The following is a 23,758-nucleotide window of genomic DNA, read 5'->3' on the forward strand; positions in this document are numbered from 1 at the left end:
CACTGATAATGCTTTCTTTTGCTTATGCTTCTATACGCCACTTACCAGAGATAATAAAAAACTAGTCAAGTTTCTCAATTTGCAAAAGGAATAGATTCTATTTATCAAGCCATTCCTAGGCCCCAGGTTCTACATTAAATACTTTTTTATTATTAATACAATAAAACCATGAGGCATAAGTGTTATTAATATTCCCATTTTACTGCTAAATAATCTAAGACACAGAATTTAAATTCAAATCTGACCCCAGAGCCTGTGCTCTTAACCACAATGTCATCAACTTGGTAACCTGTGTGCCTGGTCTGTAATACATATATAATAATTCTAGAAAGGTTCTTACCAGGCAATTCAAATGTAGTTCAAACCATCTGCTGTTCAGTTCTTATTAAAAGCACATCTGAAATAATGAATACCTGAGGATCTTTAGGTAGATTAAAATGGCAGGAAGTTTCATCTTGCATATCAACTCCAAACCACCTGGAATGCTGTGTGGTGCTGCACTGAGAACAATTATCAATTCCATGTAAAAAAGGGCAGTGATAGACGAAGGATGAATGCCGTAGGCCCAGAATGGCTCTTTGGTAATTGCTGATTCTGCTTCTGAGTATCCTAAACCTGTATCACATTTTATTACCAGATAGCTACCTACTCATTATGAAACTACAAGGAAAGGTCTTTATTGAGAAAATATCTGATGATATGCCTTTAGTACTTGTTGAGAATAATTTTTTTAATTGCCATGTAAAGTTGTTGCAGCCCCTTCAAAACCAATGCTGGAAGCTTTGCCTAATAGGTTGTTAAATGATCTTTGCACAAAGAACTTCAAGGAAAATTCCTCTTGTGCTTTTACATCAATAAGCCTTCTTTTTATCTCTTCCCTTTATCAGATGATGAGAACAATAAAACACATTGTTTCCCTTTCTGCCTTCATTCAGAATCAAATTTAGTACCCAATTATAATAGCCATATTAGCTGAGGTTTTAGGCTCTTTTCTTTCCTCCTCCTCCCATTATTATTACTGGTTTTAAATGACAATTATTTTACTCTAATTATACAATAAAATTAAAAAAAAAGATTTTTTTTCTTTTTTTTTTAATTATACAAGTATCATAGCTTTTCAAATAATTTTCAAAGTAGGTAAAATATAAATTTTAAATGAATTCAATCTTTATTTTGGAGTGGGACAAGGTTCAAGCATGAGCTCAATTATTAGGCTATTACTAAATTTCTCATGAGAGTCAAACTTGTTTAATGACCATCACATCAGGTCAGTTAATGCTGTAAAATACAAATCGATGAAAATAGTGCACAATTTTTTGTTTTCTCTATGCTTTACTAAAATTCTAGTAATTTTTATCATTAAAATTTAGAATGAAAACAGATATAGTCTCTATATCAGAAATGATGAGAAATTAGAAAAGTTCAAATACCTCTTCAAAAACATTTAACAAAATACAACATGAGGTACTAGAGCGATGAGGCAATAATCAAACTCATTCATCCTTTGACAGTTCAAAGGGATCTCATGAGCCACCTTTGGGAATCACATAACAACGAGAGGTTAAGAAATTAAGTTTGTGGCAATGGTACAGAAGTGGTAGAAAATCTTTCTGATAATTTCTTATCTGCTGCAGATTTCCTTGAGCACTGAGCAAACTCTTGCTATAATACACACAAACTCAGACACACTTAATATATAGATACATACGTAATCCAGTGTGTATTATGGAAATTAAATACAGTTTGCTCAATTAGCTCTTCCAATGAAATGAATCGAGGTCATTTAAAATTTTACAATTCAGCCTCTGAGTCCCTCACTCTAGGGCTTTATAGAACTATTCAAATGCTTCTGCTACACACTACTAAAAATTCTATTGAATACAGAATTTTATAGAATACTTGGTTTACATGATTTAAATTATTTCAAATTTAACTGTGAGAAAAACATGACAGCTTGTAAAGATTATGATCATAAACTGATTTTTATAATTCAAATAAAGAATGAAATCCAGTTGATTAAAAATACAAAGAAAAAATTAAAATGCAGTAAAAATGGAAAAAAATATTCAACTGGAGATACGTGGAGGGAAAAAAATCAAGATTTAAAGAAAGGTTTTTAATTAAAATAGATTGAGTTAACATCTGTTAACTCAAACAGGCATTTAGATTACCTTGAACAGGCATTTTAAAAGACATAAGAGATTTGCAATCTCTCCCTATTTCTACAATATATATAATATAAAAGATTAAAATTTAGGGGGGCTGAGAGTACAGAATACAGTAAAAAAAGAAAAAAAAGAGAAAAGAGCAAATCAAAAAATAAGGGATTGCTTTTTTTTTTTAATATACACAAAATTTATTGAGGGATTGCTGAATTCCTCTCATTAAGATCATTTTCTCCACCTGGTATTTTCTACAAGCACAAATAAATCATTATAAAAATTAGGGTCATGTTTATTTGACCAATTAATCTGAAAGTACACTGAGAGGTCCTAACTCATTTTGAGGAAAGAATAGACATGAGTGAGCACACCGACTGAAGGAAGGATGACATCAGCTAAGGGTGAAGACAGTTAGATATCTATATAACTGACTTAAGGAATTAAGGAGACAAAATCAATTAAAGGGGAAAAATACAAAAATATTCTATTACTTCATACCCCACAAAAAAAAAAAACCTGTCGCTTTCAAGTCGATTCCAATTCCTAGTGACCCTATAGGACAGAGGAAATCTACCCCATAGAGTTTCCATGGTTGTAATATTTATGGGAACAGACTCCTACATCTTTCTCCCATGGTGCAGGTGGTAGCTTTGAACTGCTGACCTTTCAGTTAGCAGACAAGCACTTAACCATTTAAGCATTAAAAAAGACCGACCTTACTATTCGAAAATCAAGTTCAACACGTATTGCAAATAATACCACCTGTTTTTCTAACCTGCTGTGAGTATGACATACTTAAATACTGTGGCATATACTTGCAAAAATGAACAAAGGCAAAATCTTAATGTTTCTAGTGGTCTTTTTGACCATGTTAATTTTGGTTTTTGGTTAAATAACAAAGGAATAGGATTATGGATACAGTTCAGCAACAAGCTTTTCATTAGGGGATGAAATCATGCCATGAGTTCCAAAAAAAGGGGTTAGTTGTATAAATTTGGGAAATAATCACTCATGCAAAAATCAGAAAATACCTGTACCGAGCCACCATGTCTGTCTGCTGCAAGGTGAGCTCTCAAATGGTGGGGATTTGCCTGCTGGGAGTCCCAAGCTGCCCTGTGGTCTGCCGACTGCCATTTATTTAATGCATGTGGCATGCATGGAAGAAGAGAAACCCAATACGTTATTAAACATCTCATCCTTATAATGTATTAAAACAAATGTATAAAAGGAAATTTAAAATACCCTTACTATTCTGAAACACAGATGCAGTTATCTTTGCATACTGATGTAGAGAGATTTTAGTAAAATCACTACAATTATGTAATGAGCAACAGTAAAAATAAAATAGAACCATAGAATTTTAGAAGTGAAAGGACTTTAGAGATCACAGACACCATCTTCTAACTTTATAAATGAAGTTAAAGAACCCAGGAGGTGCTCAAGAGAGAGTTCCAAATAAATGATCAGCACATTAAAAAGCTATCTACTCTATTTTCTTACAGTAGAGGTCCCCAATGGTTTTCTGATGAGGATCTACTTTTAACAAGGTAAAAAAGATAGTCCTTAAATAGTTTACTTAGAAACTTAGAAAAAATTTCACTCTTGCTTAGTATCCTGTTTCTGATTGTGAAGATAATATGAGAAAACAGAAAAGTTCTTTGAAAGCTGAGATCTAAATAAAATACTATGAGGATATAACAAAACAGGCAAATTAAAAAAAAGGAATCCTACATATACGAATCCCTTTGATTTTTTTATTTCTTTTTATCTGGTTCAAATTAAGAAATTGATTTCCATGAAACAGGCTGATAATTCTTTATGTTTTTAGTTCCCTTGATAAGTCTGCACGGCAATAGCCACAAACTAATAATAACCTACTAGCAGAACTAGGACTAGTTGCTTAATAGGTGTCAATTTCTACGTTTCAGGAATGTGGAAAGCACTAATATAAAGAAGGAGTAAGAACACAATATTTATGTTCCTATTACATGTTTGGTTCTATATTAGCTGCTTTATATGCATTGTCTAATTTTGAGACAGGTAGGATCATCCCCCTTTTACTAATGAAGACATTGAGGCACTAGAGACATTAAACACTTCCATAAGGTCACAGAGCTAGCAAGGAGCACAGCAGAGATTCAAACTCAGAGCCTGATGTTCTCCCTACTATATACCTGGCTCCTTGCCACAACTGAATATATTCTAAAGCCTTCACTGTTCTTTCCTTTCTTTCCTTCTTTTTTTCCAACCTAAGTCTGGAAAAACTTGCCACAAGTGCAAAGTAACAAGATTCCCCAACAAAGTTTTCTTCTGGATATTTTAAAGCTGCTGGGCACAACCTACAGGTTTAAGTCACAGCTGGTTCTGAAAGCCCAAACGATCTCTTGCCTCAGTGACACCCAAGTGCACAGTCCACTATGGTTTCCTCACAGAGCTCTATGTTTCTCTGACTTTTTAGATCTGCATGGAGATTCAAGGACCCACCCCACTCCTGAGCACAGGGCTACAGGAGATCTAGCTCAAGGTTCAGAGCACGGGTTAGCGTGGGTATGCTCCACTTGCAGAAGTAGGTGGTGGGCCTCTCCACTAGATGAAGGTTAGCTAAACACCATATAAGAAAAAAATAAGCATTTGCTTTGCAGTGAATTCTCATACAGATTCAGAAAGTGCTTTGGGGACAGTACATATGGGATATCCAATCTGGTGGTTCTCCATTTTTTTCTATTTTTTGTGTTTCTGAAGGGACAGCTATGGATCTGTACTACAGCAAGGAGTTTAGGCAGCAAGTTGATTTATGCTATATGAGAAGCCCAAGCACAATGGTGGCCAGAGTAACCTTTTGGGGAAGAGATGTTAAATTCAAGTGGACACAATGAATAAATATTCTGGCACTAAGCTACACTAAACTGTACAATGCAAAATTACATAATCTGTACCATGAAGAAATTTGTTAATTTGTTAAAAGTACGTCATCAAAGCAATTATGATAGTTCTATAATGCCTTTTCATTAAACCCTCTGAATTCATAACCAGAACTTAGAAGATTTGTAACTCAGAACTGAAATAAATTAAATGAAATCAAATCTAGACAAGATAAAAGAATAAAAATAATGTTTAACAGAGACAAATATCTTGGGCAACAGGCAATATTTTGGGGTCATGGACCTCTTTAAAAATATGGTAAAGGCTATGAACTCTCTTCTCAGAAAAAAACATATACATACATCCAACATTTTATATACAATTTTGGGATCCCCTGAACTTCAATGGTTGACTGTAAGTTAACAATCCTTTATCTGGAGATATTACAAAGGATTGAGTCATTTGAAAGAAATAACTTTTTTTTTCTTTATGACTGAATTATGAGCTTCTCATAAAACTTAAAACTATTTAATGCATTATTGATAGTTAAGAAGAGTTTTTTCCAGATACAACTTTTCTATCATGACGAAGGGTCTGTGTATCCAATATGTCTCAAATTCAATGTATAAGCCTATCCTAAAGGATTTCCTAAAATAAAAATATGCATATATATTTACTGAATCCCTACATTTAGTGTCATAAAGACTATACAAATATAGTTCTCATCTTCAATGAGCTTATAAGCTAACTACCAAGACAAGTCTGAAATACCTAAAAGGTAAACTACAAAATACTTAAATTGTAACTTAATTCAAAATAAAATAAGTGTTTCACTTATTACAATACCAAACATCTCAAGCGCAGAACTTTGGAGAACAACTGATCTTCTTCCAAGCACATTTGAGAAATTAACTCTGATTTACAAAACCAGAAACTGTGGTTCTTAATTTCTGAGCCATTTCTAAGTATAATTTATATTTGAAGTAATTTATTTGTAGGAGCCCTGGTGGAGAAATGGTTAAGTGCTCAGCTGCTAACCAAAAGGTTGGAGGTTCAAACCAACCAGCAGCTCCATAGGGGAAAAGACCTGGCAATCTGCTTCTGTAAAGAACCCTATGGGGCAGTTCCACTCTGTCATATAGTGTTGCTATGAGTTGGAGTCAACTCAACAGCACACAACAATCTGTGAGACCCTTTACTGTCCCAATTTTTCTAAGGTAAAATTCTAAAACTGATCTTTGTAAACTGGCTGTATTTTATACCATAATATGGTTAAATGCCTCCTAAAGTGTAGCATTTTATTTTGCTGCAGTTTTTAAAAAGTGCTGTATTTTCTTTTGGTTTTCACCTCTTGTTATAACCCTCACTTAAACTCTGACAGGATAATAGTAGTAACAGAAAAAGGACAGTACACTATCCCTCTCCAAAAAGTGTTATGACCAAAACTTTCTGTGAGGACACTTTTTAACTCATGGTGATAGCAGATTTTTTTATGCCAAAGATAGCTTCAATAAAGATTCTTTTTTACAAAAAAAGAGAAAGGTGAAAATATTGATCAAAAATTTCAACAGCTTTCTATTACCTTACCCAGGAAACACCAACTCCTCATTCTTGATCAATCTTATGCGCCATATTTCAATCTACTTTACCTACTCTCTGCTCCAACCAAATTGGACTCCTTGCTAGTCCTTAAACAAATTCTGCTCTTTAAAACTACTGCTTCATATGTTACTGTTCACTCTCCTCAAAATGCCCTTATTCCTTAATCTTCCTTTAAATATGCCCTTCATTCTTCAGGTTACCTGCTCCCTAAAGTCTTTATAATTCCATATACACTCCAATAATCCTGGTTCTCCAAAGTACTTTATTAATATTTTTCACACGATATAGTTCTTTCTAGTTTGTAAGTACTTACTGTAATAATCATTACAATAGTAACACCAGCCACAACATTTGAGATTCACTGGAAGTTTACTAACCAAAAAATCCATTGCCACTGAGTCGATTCTGACTCATAGCGACCCTATAGAACAGAGTAGCACTGCCCCATAGGGCTTCCAAGGAGTGCCTGGTGGATCTGAACTGCTGACCTTTTGGTTAGCAGCCATAGCTCTGAACCACTACGCCACCAGGGTTTCCTGGAAGTTTGCTATGTGCTAGGAACTAATATAAATTATTATATTTTATAGTGAGAGAACTGAGGCTTTGAGAGATTAATTAACTTGCCCAGGGTCAAGTCACATTCAGGTACATTTGACTGAGACTGAGTGAACTCTCGACTCCAACACTGCTCGTAGCTATTCATTAGCAAATCTTTTCTTGTATTATCTCCTTTACTTCTGCATTTCTGCAGTATGTAGAATAAAAAAAAAACCTAAACCTGTTGCCGTCGAGTCGATTCCGACTCATAGCGACCCCATAGGACAGAGTAGAACCACCTCAGAGTTTCCAAGGAACACGTGGTGGAGTCGAGCTGCTGACCTTTTTGGTTAGCAGCCGTAGCACTTAACCACTAAGCCACCAGGGTATGCAGAATAGTAGCTTTCAAATAGTAGAAACTCAACACATAATTTATTGAACTAAACGAGACTATGGTTAGAACAATCAACTGCTACTACAACTCATTCCAACAGGATATCCCAATATTTTTTTAATAGAATATCAAATATTGCTCAAAGTTTATACTAATTTATACCATTAATCAGGAATTTATGATTAAAAAGATACAGATTGGTTATAGTTTGTTATTTCTCAACTTGTAAAAAGATTTTTCTTTAGGCTATTAAATAGTGAAAATAAGTAGAAATAACATATTGACGGAAAAAATTTGTATTTTCAACCTCTCAATATGTGTGTGTGTATAATCTATTTTATCAACTGAAAAAAATATGTATTTCAATCTTCTAATACGTATACATGTGTATATACAGACACACACACACACACAAAGCTGCCGTCTCGATATGGTTGTACATGAAATATATTTATAAATTTTCAGAAGGCAATAAAGAAACAAAGAAATTTCATATCTAAAATAACAGCAAACCTGGTTTTTGGATTGCTGCATCTTATCTCTGTGTTGATGTGCTTCTCTGTTTGATGACAAAGCAGGATCTTGCTGAACTGCACCCACTGGAGTAGGCTACAATGCAATAATAATCGGTATTGATACATTCTATTGCAAACATCTTATTTAAAATCATTTTGTTACTTAAAGGAAAAAATTAAAGACATGGTTGAATAATTTAAAGCCTAAAAAAAGATTCTCAAAATATGTTGTTAAAGCTAACAAGTTAAGAAAAGAGAACATAGCTACTTTAAAAGTATTTTTAATATTTTTATACCTACAGAAGCACCTTCTAATGCTGTCACTACTTTAGGTCACTTTTTCATATCAGAACAATGAAAACTTATTTCTTAATGGCTCTTGTTTCCAAAGCTAACGTACACAGAGTAAATTATTTTAAGGAGAATTAACTTTGAAAAATAAACTAACAAAATTGCTACTGTCAACATTCTGACTCAAAGAAGAGGCTTATGAAAAATTTCCAATAATTCAAAACCTAATATAAATACTTTAATCAAAGTTCATCTAGATTCACATCATAGATACAACATATATTCAAATCACTCTGGACTTAAAAATATAGATAAAACTCTTGAATAAATCAACTGTCAAAAACACTTGATTTTGAGACTTCGGCAGTTCCAAATGTGGATAAAAATACACTAATGTTAAGCCACAAGTGAGCCCTGGTGGCACAGTGGTTAAGTGCTCAGCTGCTAACCGAAAGGTCTGTGGTTCGAATCCACCTGCTGCTCTGCAAGCAAGAGAAAAATGTGGCAATTTGCTTCCATAAAGATTACAGCCTTGGAAACTCTATGGGGCAGTTCTACTTTATCCTATAGTGTCGCTCTGAGTTAGAATTGACTCGACGCCAACAAGTTAAGCCACAATTAAAGAAAATTTTATAAGATACCCTTACATATTAAAAAAAAAAAAAATGGTGAAAGTAAATTCTTGATTTTTTAAGGATCACCTCTTCAAAGAAAGAATTTAATGAGATGCCTTTAAATGATTAGCACCCATCTCACATTTACAATTATGACAATTTTTTAAAACCTGTAAAAACTGAGTGCATTTTTTAAAAATTTAAACATGCTCCAATTTATAAGTACCAATCTATTCTAAAAGACTACCTATAGTATCACCGTTGTCTTATTAAGACTGCTGTAATAATTAAAACTTATTTTTAAAAATAAACAACAAATATTTTAAAAGATGGCCAGAATAAGCAAAATTAGCTAACCTTTTAATCATTAGAACATTATGCAAAAAAAGTATATTTAACATGAGAACTAAACCAGGAATAGAAAGTTCAAAATAACTTATTCAAAATGCAGGCAGTCCAAACGCAGAGTTTTAACAAAATTCAAAGGATAATTTTAGCACTGTACTATGTTAAGAAATGTTCATACAAAGGAAATAAAATTAATCATTTTTAAAAATGATTTGTTCACAACTCTTTCCAATTGAAGGGTCTGTAGGGGGTCTGTACTGTTACAAAGAAAATGAATACTATAGATAATAGTTTATTATACATCTCAGTACTCACCAACTGTTTACCAATCCAGTCATATTCATAATCAAACAAATATCCTTTTCGATCAAACAAGTCAGTAAAGAGCTTCCTTAGGTAGTCATAGTCCGGTTTTTCAAAAAAATCTAGCCTTCTTACGTAACGAAGATATGTTGCCATTTCTTCTATAAGGGAAATTAAAAATTATTTTTATCATACTCTTCTATAATTCTCATTAATAATAACATTTTAAATGCCTAAAAGCATGAAAAAATAGCAAAATTCAATTTAAAGTTCTCTGAATTTTTATATAATGAAATTAAAAAGAGAAAAAGAAGGGAAGAAAATAGGAACAAAAGAGAAATGAGAAGTTTCATTTAATAACTGTTATTTTTGCTTCACTTCATTAGTAAAGGTTAAAGTTTTTATTTCATATTAGTGTTATTTTTTAATACTTTTCATAGTATTAGGGGTTTAATTATCAACTTAAAATGCATGATTACTTAATTACAAAGCTCCATAATCAGTCCATAAGTTTAAAAACCTAAGATATGAGTGAGAAATGATTTATATGAAAGCATTCACACTGGCTTGCTGGAATCCCTTTAGAACCAGTGACATACACTAACTGACCAATACAGGATTCAAATTCCTAACTTTGGCTGTGAGCAGTGTTCTAATCAATTGAGCTAGCTAAATAAAGCTAAAAAATGATCTCCAAAGTAATACAGGAACACAGTGTAAGTCTTATCTTCTGGTCATATAATTAAGAATTATTTGGTAATATACGAATCTCTGTACACCACTGTAATGCTTTTTTTTTTTTAGCCATGCTTTCCAGAAAGAAGGAAAAAGCCATAAAAATCAACAGGCAAAATGGTGAACAACGGAGTGTTTTACCATCAGTGCACAGATCATCACCACAGAAAGAGATGGTAGGTTATACCTAGCTGCTTTTCTGCTGCAATTCACTCACAGTAGCCAGTAAGAACGGGATCACATACAGTCCAATGGGAAACAAAAGTGGTAGCCAGTGCCCTTCCTCATATGTTGACCCAGTCACTATTCCACTTTGCAGCTTATCACCTGGCTAATTTACTTCGGCACCCCCATAACACATAAACCACTAGGGCTATTGATTTTCTTTAAATCTTTCAGTTCTAGATGTTATAGCAAGAAAAGAAAAACGCATACATAAATAAAAATTTTTTCATGTGAATCCTAGTTTCTTCTCTGAGAATGATAAGCTAACTAAAGAGCAAATAAAAATACTGAAATTAAAAAAGGGCACTGATTGTAAAATGCAACTTCAGTAATTCAAAATGTTTGATAGTTTAAGTGGTAATTTTCTTTGTACTTATTTTTGGGGGGGGGGGGTTAAAGTTTGCTGTCAATGAATAATATTGGCAAATATGAGATTATGCTAAGGATATTATTATTACAATAATAATGCCGGCATTATATAGGAGACCCAGTTAATATCAAAATGAGATAGAAACTCAGTCTTCTTTGTTAAAGTTCAGTTCTCTCCACTTCACATAGCCACACAATACACAGCAGGTATTTTATTACATGAAGAGCAAATTATTCTTATTTGGTTTATTTAGAACCTTTACTAAGTAAATTTTTCTTAGTTTGTTATCATACTTGAAAACTGAATTATTTTCATAAATCCATACTGCTCCCCAAAATAAAATTAGCCTAAAATGAAAAAGGTTAGTTAGATTTTACTGTATTTTGAAAAGTAAACTAAATCACACTTCACATACCTCTTTTGAGCTTGACATTAAGAACTAAATGACTAACATTGTACACCAAAACTTTACAGCAAGTATTTTAACTTACTACAAGTGTGTCCCCAGAGAAAATATTACTTCAGGTGGTACCAGTCAAACTGTTAAAAAATGGGATTTTCTTCTACTACCATCTTGCAAATCAAATGCACAAATTTCCCCTGTGGTCTATGGATAAAATAATGGCATCTTTTAAATCACATTTTGAACTCATTTTTTTTTAAGGCATGGAAAAAATGTATTCATAAACTTAAGCAATGAAAATTAACAGTTCTGGTTTCCAGTGTTCAAGTACATGTATCAATATGACATTATTCATTACCTGGAAAATTTTCACATAACACTTCTATTGGTGTGGCTCGTTTTGTATCTCCAATTTTTTGATACCTCTCTTTTAATGTATCTGCCTAAAATAGAAAAAAAAAAATCTTGAGAAGGTAAAAATTTTAAAAGTATTTAGTTGGAAGAGAGGACCTTAATATCTTACTAGCATTTTTAAACATCCTGCATGCCACTTTGGTGAGTGGCATCTGGGGTCGTCAACGCTAGCAAATGGCCATCTAAGATGCATCAATTGGTCTCATCCCACCCGGAGCAAAGGGAAAACAAAGAACACCAAAGACACAAGGTAATTATGAACCCAAGAGACAGAAAGGGCAACATAAATCAGAGACTACATCAGCCTGAGACCAGAAGAACTAGATGGTGCCCGGCTATAACCGATGACTGCCTTAACAGGGAACATAACAGAGAATCCCTGATGGAACAGGAGAACAGTGGGATGTAGGCTTCAAATTCCCGTAAAAAGACCAAACTTAATGGTCTGAGACCAGAAGGACCCCAGAGGTCATGGTCCCCAGGCCTTCTGTCAACCCAAGACTGAAACCATTCCCAAAGCCAACTCTTCAGACAGAGATTGGACTGGACTGTAAGAAAGAAAATGATAATGGTGAGGAGTGCGCTTCTTGGCTCAAGTAGACACGTGAGGCTGTGGGCAGCTCCTGTCTGGAGGCGAGATGAGGAGGCAGAGGGGGACAGGAGCTGGCTGAGTGGACACAGACATGATAGGGTGGAGAGGAGGTGTTTGCTGTCTCATTAGGGGGAGAGCAACTAAGAGTACATAGCAAGGTATATATAAATTTTTGAATGAGAGACTGACTTGATTTGTAAACTTTCACTTAAAGCACAAAAAAAAGGTAAAAAATATATATTTATTAGCATTTTATAAAATTCAATAAGGAAACACAAAAACAATTACCTTTAAACCTTGCCAAGGAAGACTGCCTCTCAGAAAATACATGAACATATGACCTAAAGCTTCTAAATCATCTCTTCTACTTTGTTCTGAAATATAAGAGAAACATAAATTTCACTTTCTTCTACCAGTTAAGGATGTAAGAAGGGAGAACTGATTCTGATTATGTGTAAATTAATGCCCAAAAGTTCAATATACAAACACAAAATACAGATCCAGTGCCCATAAATGACAAAATCATGCCTAGCTAAACCATAATGTTTTTACTTTAAAATTAATATACAATTTAAGTTGTATAATAATTATGAGTTTTTAGATACTTCTGGCAGATTTCTTCCCCTACATATCTATTCACAGAAAGATAAGGCATAAAACAGAGTTTCATGGTCAGAGTCACTGTGTACTACAGCTGCCTCTTAAAGATTCACAACATATTAAAGGGCCTAAGAGGCAGTGATTGCAAAACTATGCCTCATATAATCTGGACATGTTATCAGGAGCGATCAGTCCCTGAAGAAGGACATCATGCTTGGCAAAGCAGTGGGTCAGCGAAAAAGAGGAAGACCCTCAACAAGATGAACTGACAGTGGCTGCAACAATGGGCTCAAGCACAGCAATGATAGTTTCATTCTGTTGTGCACGGGGTCGCTATGAGTCAGAATCAACTCGACAGCACCTAACAACAAGAGGCCCTAGAGTTCAAAGTGCTTACAGTCATTTGACCCTGTATCTCCTAAACTTAAATTAGCACAAAATGTCTATCCCACATATTCTCCATTAACATTATACACAATTAATATTTTCCATATTTCAAGAAACACGTGTTTGACTCATCCCAACATTAATAACCCCTCCACTATTAGAACATATTGCCGCTTTCAAGTTGCTGCTGTTGTTTCAGTAATGAAATACTGTATACTGACAATCACAGACTAAGGCTCAGAGAAATAAAAAAAAAAAATTTTTTTTTTTTTTAAGGCTCAGAGAGATACTTATAAATACTTGCTGACATATTTTTTGGCATTGCAATTAAAGATTTCTTGATATGTTTTAAAATAATACAAAAGCGCTGACAAGCAATGAAAGAAAAAATAATAAGAGGATATTCATGTGTGAGAAGTTTTACTACTCAAATAGTTAATCACTATACTGAGGAAAACTAAATGCTTTCAAAAAAACAAACTTTTCAAAGCATGGATCTCAACTAGGGTGAGAGGGTCAGAAAAGGTTTTAAATTCTACTATGTATGTACTCTTGTAACATTCTATACTTGCCTTTTTTTAACACTTCTCACAGTTAAAAAACATGTTTGTTACTTAATCGATAATGGCTGGCAAAGCGCAAGAACTCCGCATATACTATTTAAATAAATGAATATTTGACAATTCATAATACCAGATATATGTGCCTTTTCTATAAGCATAGGAAAAATACCTACAATCATATTGACAAAATTTTTACTCATTAAAAAAAAAAAAATTTTTTTTTTTTAGGGGTATAGAGCTGGGAGAACAGAAAGGGGACTTCGACTTCACATTTCATATACTCAAAAATAGGAAAGTTTTCTTTCTTTCTTGTACTTTTGTTATAATAATGTATAAAAACAATAATAATGTATATGCTATGAAAAACAACAAAGTTTTCCATAATAATTTAGTGTACTTAAAGTTCCTTTTAAATCGTTTTGTGCAAGTGGGAATGTGAATAACATGAAAAAAATAAGTAATGTCTTTTATAACTAAAATTTTACTTCATTAGGTCCTAGAAGCTTAAGAATGAGAGGTCATGCAATGAAAACACTATTTCTGACCTCCAGCTGAGAATCAGAATTATCTCCGCAAGATTTAAAAAATTCAGACGAACAGGACTACTGCTGGAGATTCTGATTCTTTGAGTATGAAGTAGAGTAGAGGAATGTGCATTTAAAAAAGCTCAGCAGATGATTCTGAAGTGTAGGCAGATTTGATAACCACTGAAAAAGAAAGTTATTCTTTTCTGAAGCATAATTTACATATAATAAACTATACTCATTGTAGGGGCAGAGTATGATGAGTTTGGTACCATACACACTTGTATAATTACCACCACAATCAAGATGCACTTCCAATACTCCAAAAGCTTCCATTATGTACCTTATTCTTCCCCTTCTCTTACCACCTTCAGCCAACTCCTGGCTTCAGGCAACCACTCATCTGCTTTCAGTCACCATAGATTAGATCTGATTTTTTATAGAGCTTCACATAAATGGAATTATACAACATGAACTCATGTGTCTGGATTCCTTTGCTCAGCATGTTTTCAAAGTTCATCCACATTGTTGCATGCATCACTACTTCATTACTTTATTACTATGTAATAAACCACAATATTTTTATTGATTTACCTGCTGATGTGCATTTGGGTTGCTTCTAGTTTAGCGCTATTGTGAATAAAGCTGTTACGAAAATTCTTGCATGAGTCTTTGTGGGGACATATGTTTTCATTTCTCTTTGGTAAAATCTGGAAGTGAGATTGCTGCATAATACTGAAAGTGGAGGTTTAATTTTATATCAATCTGCTAAACTGTTTTCCAAAGATGTTGTAACATATATATTTCCACCAACAACGTTATGAGCATTCCAGTTGCTCTAGAGCCTGTCCAACAATTAGTTTGGCCAGTCTTTTTCATTCTAGGCATTCTTATAGCTGTGAAGTATTGGCTCGTTGGCATTTAATTTTCATTTCACTCATGACTAAAGTTGCTGAATATCTTGTAATGTACTTGTTGGTCATTTATACATCTTTCATTATGTACAATTTAATTGCTTGTGAAGTGTCTACTCAAACATTTTGCATTTTTAATATTGGGTGGTTTATATTCTTAATACAAAGCTGTGACAATTTTTTATAAATCTTCTCAGTTATCAACTATCTCACTATCCAACATTTAGCATTTACAACAATAGTAAAAAATTTACTGTCCTACTACTCTGCACTTAATGACACACGTCTGGCAGTAACGAATGCCAAGGTACAAGGCGAGAGTAATGCTGACTATGATGGTTAAGGAGATGTGTCAGCTTGGCTTGGGCCATAATCCTCAGTGGTTTGGCAGTTATGTAATGATGTTATTTAGCAGTTACGTAATGATGTGATTTGGCAGTTACGTAAGGATGTGATTTGGTAGTTACGTAAGGATGTAGTCATCATCCACTTCATGATCTGATGGAGTCATTCTCCATCTTCAACAATTTTCACATAACGACCTGATCTTTGGAACCTAACAATGTCAATAAGTAAGGAGTTGGTGTATATTCTAGATACAAGTTTGTTTTAAGATAAAGTTTTGCAAATACTTTTCTTTTTTTCTTTTTCTTAGCAGTGTCTTTCAAAGAACAGGACATTTACATTTTGATGATATCCAATGCATCCCCCCCCGCCCAATTCATGCTTTTTGTGCCCTACCTAGGAAATGTTTAACTACCCCAAGACTGCAAAGATTTTCTCCTAATTTTTTTTTTTTAATTTTGTAGTTTGGGTTCTTATATTTGGATCTATGACTCATTTTGAAGTAATTTTTTGGGAGATTCTAGTGTGGAGTAAAGGTATAGATTCATTTTTCTTAATGGTGATATCTAGTTACTTCCTCACAGTGTCTTGATAAGACTATCCTTCCCCCTTGAATTACTTCTGCACCAGCCCCAGAAAATTAAGTGACCATCTATTTGACCTCTATGGGTCTACTTCTGGACTCAGTGTTCCATTTATCTATGTCTATCTTTATGCCAATACCACCCAAAATAAGTAGAAAAAAGGAGAAATAATGACAAATGAGAAAAATCAATGACCACAAAATGGACAATTAATAGGAAAAAAAAATGAAATCAAAACTAGTGATTTGAAAAGTTCAATAAAATCATTAAGCCGCTTACTAGGCTAAAAGAGAGAAAATACAAATTATCAATATCAGCAGCAATAGAAACAGTATCAGTACAGATCCTACAGATATTACAAGAGTGATAAGGGAATATTATAAACTAACTTTGTGCCAATAAATTGAACAATTTAGATGAAATGGGCAAATATCTTGAAAGTTCAAATTATCAAAACTGCCTTAAGAAAAAGTGAATAGTTTTTATCAATTAAAGAAACAGAATTCATAATTCAAAACTTTCCAAAATAAAATCCAAGGAAGAGATGGCGTGCTTAGTGAATTCTATTAAACAGTTAAGGGACAATACCAATTCTATACAAACTCTTTTAGGAAATATTAGAGATGAGAACCTTTCCCAATTTTGTTACTAAAACTACACAAAGACTTTACAAGTAAAGAAAACTACAGGAAATATCCCTCATGTATACAGGCAAAAAGATCCTTCAAAAGATAATAACACTATGACCAAGCTGGATTCATCCTAGGAATGTAAGGTTGGCTTAACTTTCAAAATTGAATGTAATTAACCATATTAACAGAATGAATTGTATGATTATCTCAAAACATATGGAAAAAGTATTTGACAAAATCTAACATGCATTCACGATAAAAACACTCAACAAACTAGGAATAGAAGGAAACTTCTTCATACTGGTAAGTGATATGTTATGAAAAACCTACAACTAATATAATTCTTAAATGGCAAAAACTGAATGCATCACCACTAAGATTAGGAATAAAACAAGGATGTTCATTCTCACCCTCTCTCTTCAATACTGTACTGGAAGTTCTTGCCAGTACAAAAAAGCAAGTAAAAGAAATGAAAGGTAGTCAGGTCAGAATGGAATAAATAAAACAAACAATTTTTCTTTGCAGACAATGTAACTGTGTATGTAGAAATCCTAACTGTTAAAAATTTCAATTAAACTAATTAGTCTACCTAGGTTATATGATATTAGATAGATAGATGAGAGAGAGAGAGATACACACACACATACATATAATTGCATTACTATACCAAAACCAAAAAACCCAGTGCCGTCAATTCTGACTCACAGAGGCCCTATAGGACAGAGCCGAACTGCCCCACAGGACTTCCAAAGAGCGCCTGATGGATTTAAACTGCCAACTTCTTGGTTAGCAGCCATAGCTCTTAACCACTCTGCCATCAGGTTTTCCATTACTAGCAAGGAATAACTGGAAACTGAATTTAGAAAGCAATACTATTTACGACAAATCAAAAACATAAAACATAGGGATAAACTTATCAATGCATATTTAACTACATTATAGCATATAGTTTAAAACGCTAAGTGATACATAAAAATATCCTGAGTCCTATAGTAGGGCTCTTTGTTAAAGAGAGAAACTCTGTATAAAAGGCAATTCTCCCTTTGAATTCCATCCAAGAGGAGCTTTAGTCACCACAGTGCCTACGAGCCATGATCATAAGATGATTTCCTCTATATGGCTGTCTCAGAGAACAGTATTAGTCTCATAATCCACACAGTATTTAAAAATTAAAGTCATAAAAATATCAGCTAGTAAAATAAACCTATTCATTTTAATTACTGAAACTTAGTCTGAAAAACTCCATATCCTCCTAATTTTCTTTGTGTTCTTTCACCATGTAGTAAGTAATAGAAGTCATAAGGAAGGCTTTCACTTTTAAACTCAGTAACTACAGAACACCCCCTCGGGTCTTTTAACAGTTTTGTTATGGGAAATAAAATCTCCCAAAGGTAATTTGGCCCTTATTAAACTCTCTTCACATTTTTTAAAGCACTAACTACAAAGGCCTGTTTGAAAATGGATGTTTTTCCTCAAAGTCAAGAATCCTTACTATAGGGAATGTGCTATAAGCAACTACAGAAATTAAAAAGTGATTACTTGCTTTGCAATAGGTATAACTAAAGATTTCTGTAAATAAGTTCTTCAAATACACTTAAATGATACATGAAGAATCAATTAAAGTTTTCCTCTTGAGGAATATGTGTATCATATAAAATAAACTTAACCAACACATATTAAGAGCCTAGTATGTGTCAGGGCTTCATATACATGATCTTTTAAAGCTGTAGCTATGTTGAAAAGTAGCTACTAGTATCCAAAATAAGGAAACAAGACTCAGAAAAGTTAACTAACCGAAAACTATGTACCTAGTAGATGGAAGGGAGGATTTCAACCCACATATGTGTACTTTTTTTTACTTCAGGGAACTCACTAATTAACCAAATGTCTATTGCAAACCTTCTGCAATGCTCTTCTCTTTAAAAATTTTACTATTCCATCTCAACATTATTTTTCTCTTTTAAAATATGCTTTCATTCCGTACTTGACTATCACTGTTTCCATTTCAATTAAAATTTCAATTCAATTGTCAACAACAGAAACCTACTCTTTCTACTAACTCTAATTTTAGCTTTAAAAAAAATACATAAAATACTTCACTTACAAGTAGAAAATTTTCTACTATATGTATATTTGCAAAAATAATCATTTTCTCTGCCAAAATGAAAAGCAAGGTCAAAAGAAATGTTAATAAAACCAAGTATAGGCATGTTAAGAGAACTCAACAACAAAAATTCTCCCTAAAGAAAGTTTGAATCATTCCTTATTAAAAAAAAAAAATACAAAAACAATCTACTTCAAACAAGTGAAAGTTTCATTTAATATTTCCTTCTAAACTTCTTAAAGCTAATGGAACCCTGGTGGCTCAGTGGTTAAGCGCTATGGCAAGCTATGGCTATTAAACAAAAGGCTGGCAGTTCAAAGCCACCAGATGCTCCTTAGAAACCCCATGGGGCAGTTCTACTCTGTACTATAGGGTCACTATGAGTCAGAATCGATTCAGTGGCAATGGGTTTGGTTTTCCTGGACTCCCTCAAAAACAAAAATACATCTTCCTCAATATTCATTGAGCTCATGTATGTTTTTCAAAGTAACATAATTAAGATGGATTTTTTAAATGAGAACACAAACCTAAAAGGAAAAGAAAAAAACACAATTACGCAAGATAGTTTACAGCAACAGCTCACAAATCCAAAGATATCTAACCTACCAATATCAATAAAACTCAGAGAGTAAGCAAAAAATTTTCTGAGTAACTGTATCCAATTCAGATATTGGCTCTATTCCTAAAGGTGTTTTCTTGTATCTAAGTCTCTTAATTTAGATATAATTCCACTAAATTTAGCTATCAGGTTAGAAGAAGCATATCAGTTGCAGAAAAAAGCAAAGTGCTGCCAGTAGGTGTACTACATACAGTATCAAAAAGTGAGAGAAAATAGACTTAAAAGCAAACCCCTGCCCAAAAAACTATTAAAAAGCACAGTAATGTCTGACTAGCCTTTTCTCTAAAGTCTTTTAGAAAAAGCTACACATCCTAATACTCTCCCATTTACCTTGAAGGTATCGCTTTATAAACAGTAATTATACAAAAAATTTTGATCCAGAAATACCAAGAAAAGATAAATCACATTCATCCATACTCTGTTTAAGCAAGCATGGAATTGTGTAATACCTTTTTTTAAAACTGTTAAAATGCTGACTGGGAAGCTTAAAGAGCAGGCCTAAGGTATATGGACAACTAACCTAGACGCTGAATTATATAAATCACAGGACAGAATGATACCACAGGAAAAAGGCGTTTGTGTAGCACCATAATTCTGTGATACCTTCTCTCCTATTCAGAGAGCTCACCATTTAGAGGCTTGAAACATCATTTCTTCAACATCAATATCAACAGATTTTTATTAACATTTACTTACAAGCAATTGGCAATTTATTCCCCAAATCCAAGTCTCTTTATTCTTGAATACTCAATAATAATTAAAAATAAAAGACTTGATTTTTATTTCAAGTCTATTTACCAGAGAGGAATATACAGAATTAATCTAAAATGACTTCACAAAGAGAAGACAAAAAGAAAAAAGAAGTGATCCAAAGGAATATCATGAGATTCAAAATATTTAACAACAAAAAAGGAACCTTTAAAGAGATATCAAAAAGAAGACACTTGATCAGACAATTAAAAATAGCATTTCAACATGACAATACTTTAATAAAAGTCTTTATTAAAGTTGACTAAGGAAATTCACATCTGCCACATGTAGCTTTATCCAGATTTCAACTTGGACACTGATTTAAGCAGATGCGTAAAAGTTGTACAAACAAATAATCACTACATCTCTCCTCCGTACATAAATTACCCAGTTAAGATCAACAGACATACCACAAGAATAAAGATGCTAAAGCCTACCATGCGATTTTACACTATTTTTTCATATTATAACATTAACCCATAAAAACCAAACCCATTGCCATCGAGTTCGATTCCAGAGTAGAACTGCCCTACAGAGTTTGCAAGGAGTGCCTGATGGATTCGAACCGCTGACCTTTTGGTTAGCAGCCACAGCTCTGAACCACTACGCCACCAGAGTTTCCAATTAGGGACATCTTTTTCTTCTCAAATCTGATACGGTATCAGTCTTCAAAAAGGAAAAATATTTTTAAACAAATTCTAATTCTCTATTTTGAAAAGTTCATGTGAGCAAAAAGTCTTTGGATGCATAATAAGGGCAAATGAATGAATAAGGCTTTAAAAGCAATTGCAAAGTTCAGGCAAAAAGAAGACAATAAATTACATATGCACAAATTAAAATCACCATTAAAAGGTCATATTTTCTCTTCTTTTTCTTTTTTATTTCTTCTTGATTGCTCACAGAGCCAAGTACCGGTACTCTAAACTCAAAACATCATTACATAATCCATGTTCACAGGTGCCACAAGTGTACAGAATGCTTTAAACTCTTCAGCACTCAAGCCAATATTATTTTAGCTTACTCTAAATTAAAAAAAAAAAAATTCATATAATCTGGCAAATAGATTCTCTCACTGTTAATATTATCCATCTACGCCATGATGCCATAGTGGTTAAGTGCCATGGCTGCTAACCAAAGGGTAGGCAGTTCGAATCCGCCAGGTGCTCTACTCTGTTGTATAGGGTCGCTATGAGTCGGAATCGACTCGACGGCACTGGGTTTTTGTTTTTTTACTCTCAAGCTATACATCTGAGAAGCAGGGATTTTCTAAATCAGGGAAAGTAATGATTAAAGGTGTCACTGTTTGCAGTACTTTCCAAAGAAAAAAAATTATTTTTGTTTGTTTTCTTTCTGCATGAGAAGTAAAGAGATTATTGCAATACTTAAATGCTGTTTCCAAAGCTATGAAGGCTTTTCCCAACAAGGACTAACATCAGACACACCCTCATTCTGCCATTTCTACAAACAGAATGCCCTTACATTTACCATTGTTCAGATAAAGAACACAAGGCCACAGGGAAATTGTAACTTCATGTCTCACAATAAAACAATGCTGAACCTTTGCTAATTGTTATAAAATAATTCATTAACAAATACTCTGAAATGAAAAATTTTCACAGACACTATATATGTAAATATAGGTGTGTCTGGTTTTAATAGAAATTGTATATAAACCCAATTATATTTTAAATCTATCAGGAAAGTTTGCAATTGAAAGGGGATATAGCAAAATATTATTGGGGGGGGCCTGTGTTTTATGATTTCAGATGTTTAGATTTTACATGTACTAGGTGTTTCTAAAGAAAGGCAAAATTGCATTTTTCTAGCTGTTCAGACCTCTCAAAGTACTTTTGAGCAGTGATGATGAATATATACACTGATTGATTTATATTCTTGTCTATCCTCCTTTATGAGTGAGATGTCAGGAAAAGAACCTAAGAGCAGAAAATTAAATTTGGACTTCCTCTGGTATTGAACACTGACTGTGGCTTAAGAATGAACCATTACAAATACAACCTAGAACTAGACAGACTGCTGAGGGTAATGGTACAACATGTGTGTTCGATCCTATACAGCCTTCCCTTCTCTTCTCCTTTAGTCCCCAAACTAAATACCAACTATATGCAGATGCCCCCTAAACCTATATTTCCAGACCTAAAATCTCCTCATAATGTGAACCTTATATTCACCTGCATACCCAACAATTTCACATGGATTAGTCACAGCAATCTCAAACTTAACAGGGACAACATAGAATTCTTAACTCTGCTGCTATTTTCCATTCATAACCTGTTCCTTCCCTTTGCAACAAACAACATTGCTATCCAACTAAATGCTCAAGCACTAGATCCTCAAAATTCTAGAAGACCTTCTTTCCTCTTCACTGTCTCTCACCCAGGACATCCAATTCATCAGCAGCCCCTGCCAAATCTATCTCCAAAGCACATCCCATATGAGAACTTCTCTCCGCATCTGTTACACTCTAGTCCAGCCACCATCTCATTTTTCTCCTGGAAAAAAAACAAGAGTCTCCTCACTGGTTCTCTGCTTTGATTCCTCCTCTCTTAACATCTACTTGCTTTAGAGGAGCCAGAAAGCTCTTACATCACTGCACCAGGGTAAAAGGAAAAAGAAAGAAAAAACAAGCTCAGTGTTTCCCACTTCACTTAAAACACACTACTCACCCTGGCATAAAATGCGTTTCCTAATCTGGTCCATGCCTAGCTCTCAGAATTTGCCTTGCACCCTTCATTAACTACATGAACTTTCTCTCTGCCCCATACACCAGAAACACCTAGTACATGTAAATCAAGAAAAACATTAACAAGAAAGATAAATTTTCTCATCTCAAAATGTAAAATAACTTTTGGAGGAGTTTCCACTATCAAATCAGCAATGGAGTATTAACTATAATCAAGGGAGCTTTCTTTTGTTCTTTAAAAACATTAGATTGATCATCAAAAGAAGTATAATCTACATTTTCTACCCGGCCAGCTTCAGCATACCAATTTTTACTTTGTGCATTTTGAAAACTACCTTTTGTTTTCTGTTATTTTAAGTGACAAGAGGAATAACAGTGCATTAAAAGTGCCCCAAAATAAATTGTATTTACAACTCAGTACATTAAATTCATCATTATTTAAAACAATCATTTCTCTTAGCATATAAAAGGGAAGTCTGAAGTGGATTCAAAAAAAAAAAGAACCAAACCCACTGCCGTCAAGTCGATTCTGACTCATAACGACCCTATAGGACAGAGTAGAACTGCCCTGTAGTTTCCAAGGAGCACCTGGCGGATTCGAACTGCTGATCTTTTGGTTAGCAGTCATAGCACTTAAAGAAATTACAAAAGAACATTCCTGAAAATAG

General features: G+C 33.7%; 1 protein-coding gene across 6 annotated transcripts in view; it reads right to left on the reverse strand.

The window, feature by feature from the left end:
• The window catches only part of CSNK1G3 (casein kinase 1 gamma 3), a 153,027-nt gene that overhangs the window by 18,821 nt on the left and 110,448 nt on the right, over positions 1 to 23,758 (reverse strand). For 3 of the 6 annotated variants that reach the window (XM_049873567.1, XM_049873568.1, XM_049873571.1), the window contains exons 7-11: positions 12,656 to 12,741; positions 11,720 to 11,804; positions 9,641 to 9,789; positions 8,071 to 8,166; positions 3,194 to 3,289 (exon numbers count right to left, since the gene is read on the reverse strand). In XM_049873567.1, coding sequence (XP_049729524.1) covers positions 3,194 to 3,289; positions 8,071 to 8,166; positions 9,641 to 9,789; positions 11,720 to 11,804; positions 12,656 to 12,741 — 512 coding nt within the window. The remainder of the gene's footprint in view (positions 1 to 3,193; positions 3,290 to 8,070; positions 8,167 to 9,640; positions 9,790 to 11,719; positions 11,805 to 12,655; positions 12,742 to 23,758) is intronic. The other 3 variants (XM_049873570.1, XM_049873573.1, XM_049873572.1) reach the window with 3 other exon arrangements.

The sequence above is a fragment of the Elephas maximus genome, chromosome 2 (genome assembly GCF_024166365.1).
Source record: "Elephas maximus indicus isolate mEleMax1 chromosome 2, mEleMax1 primary haplotype, whole genome shotgun sequence".
Taxonomy (NCBI): domain Eukaryota; kingdom Metazoa; phylum Chordata; class Mammalia; order Proboscidea; family Elephantidae; genus Elephas; species Elephas maximus.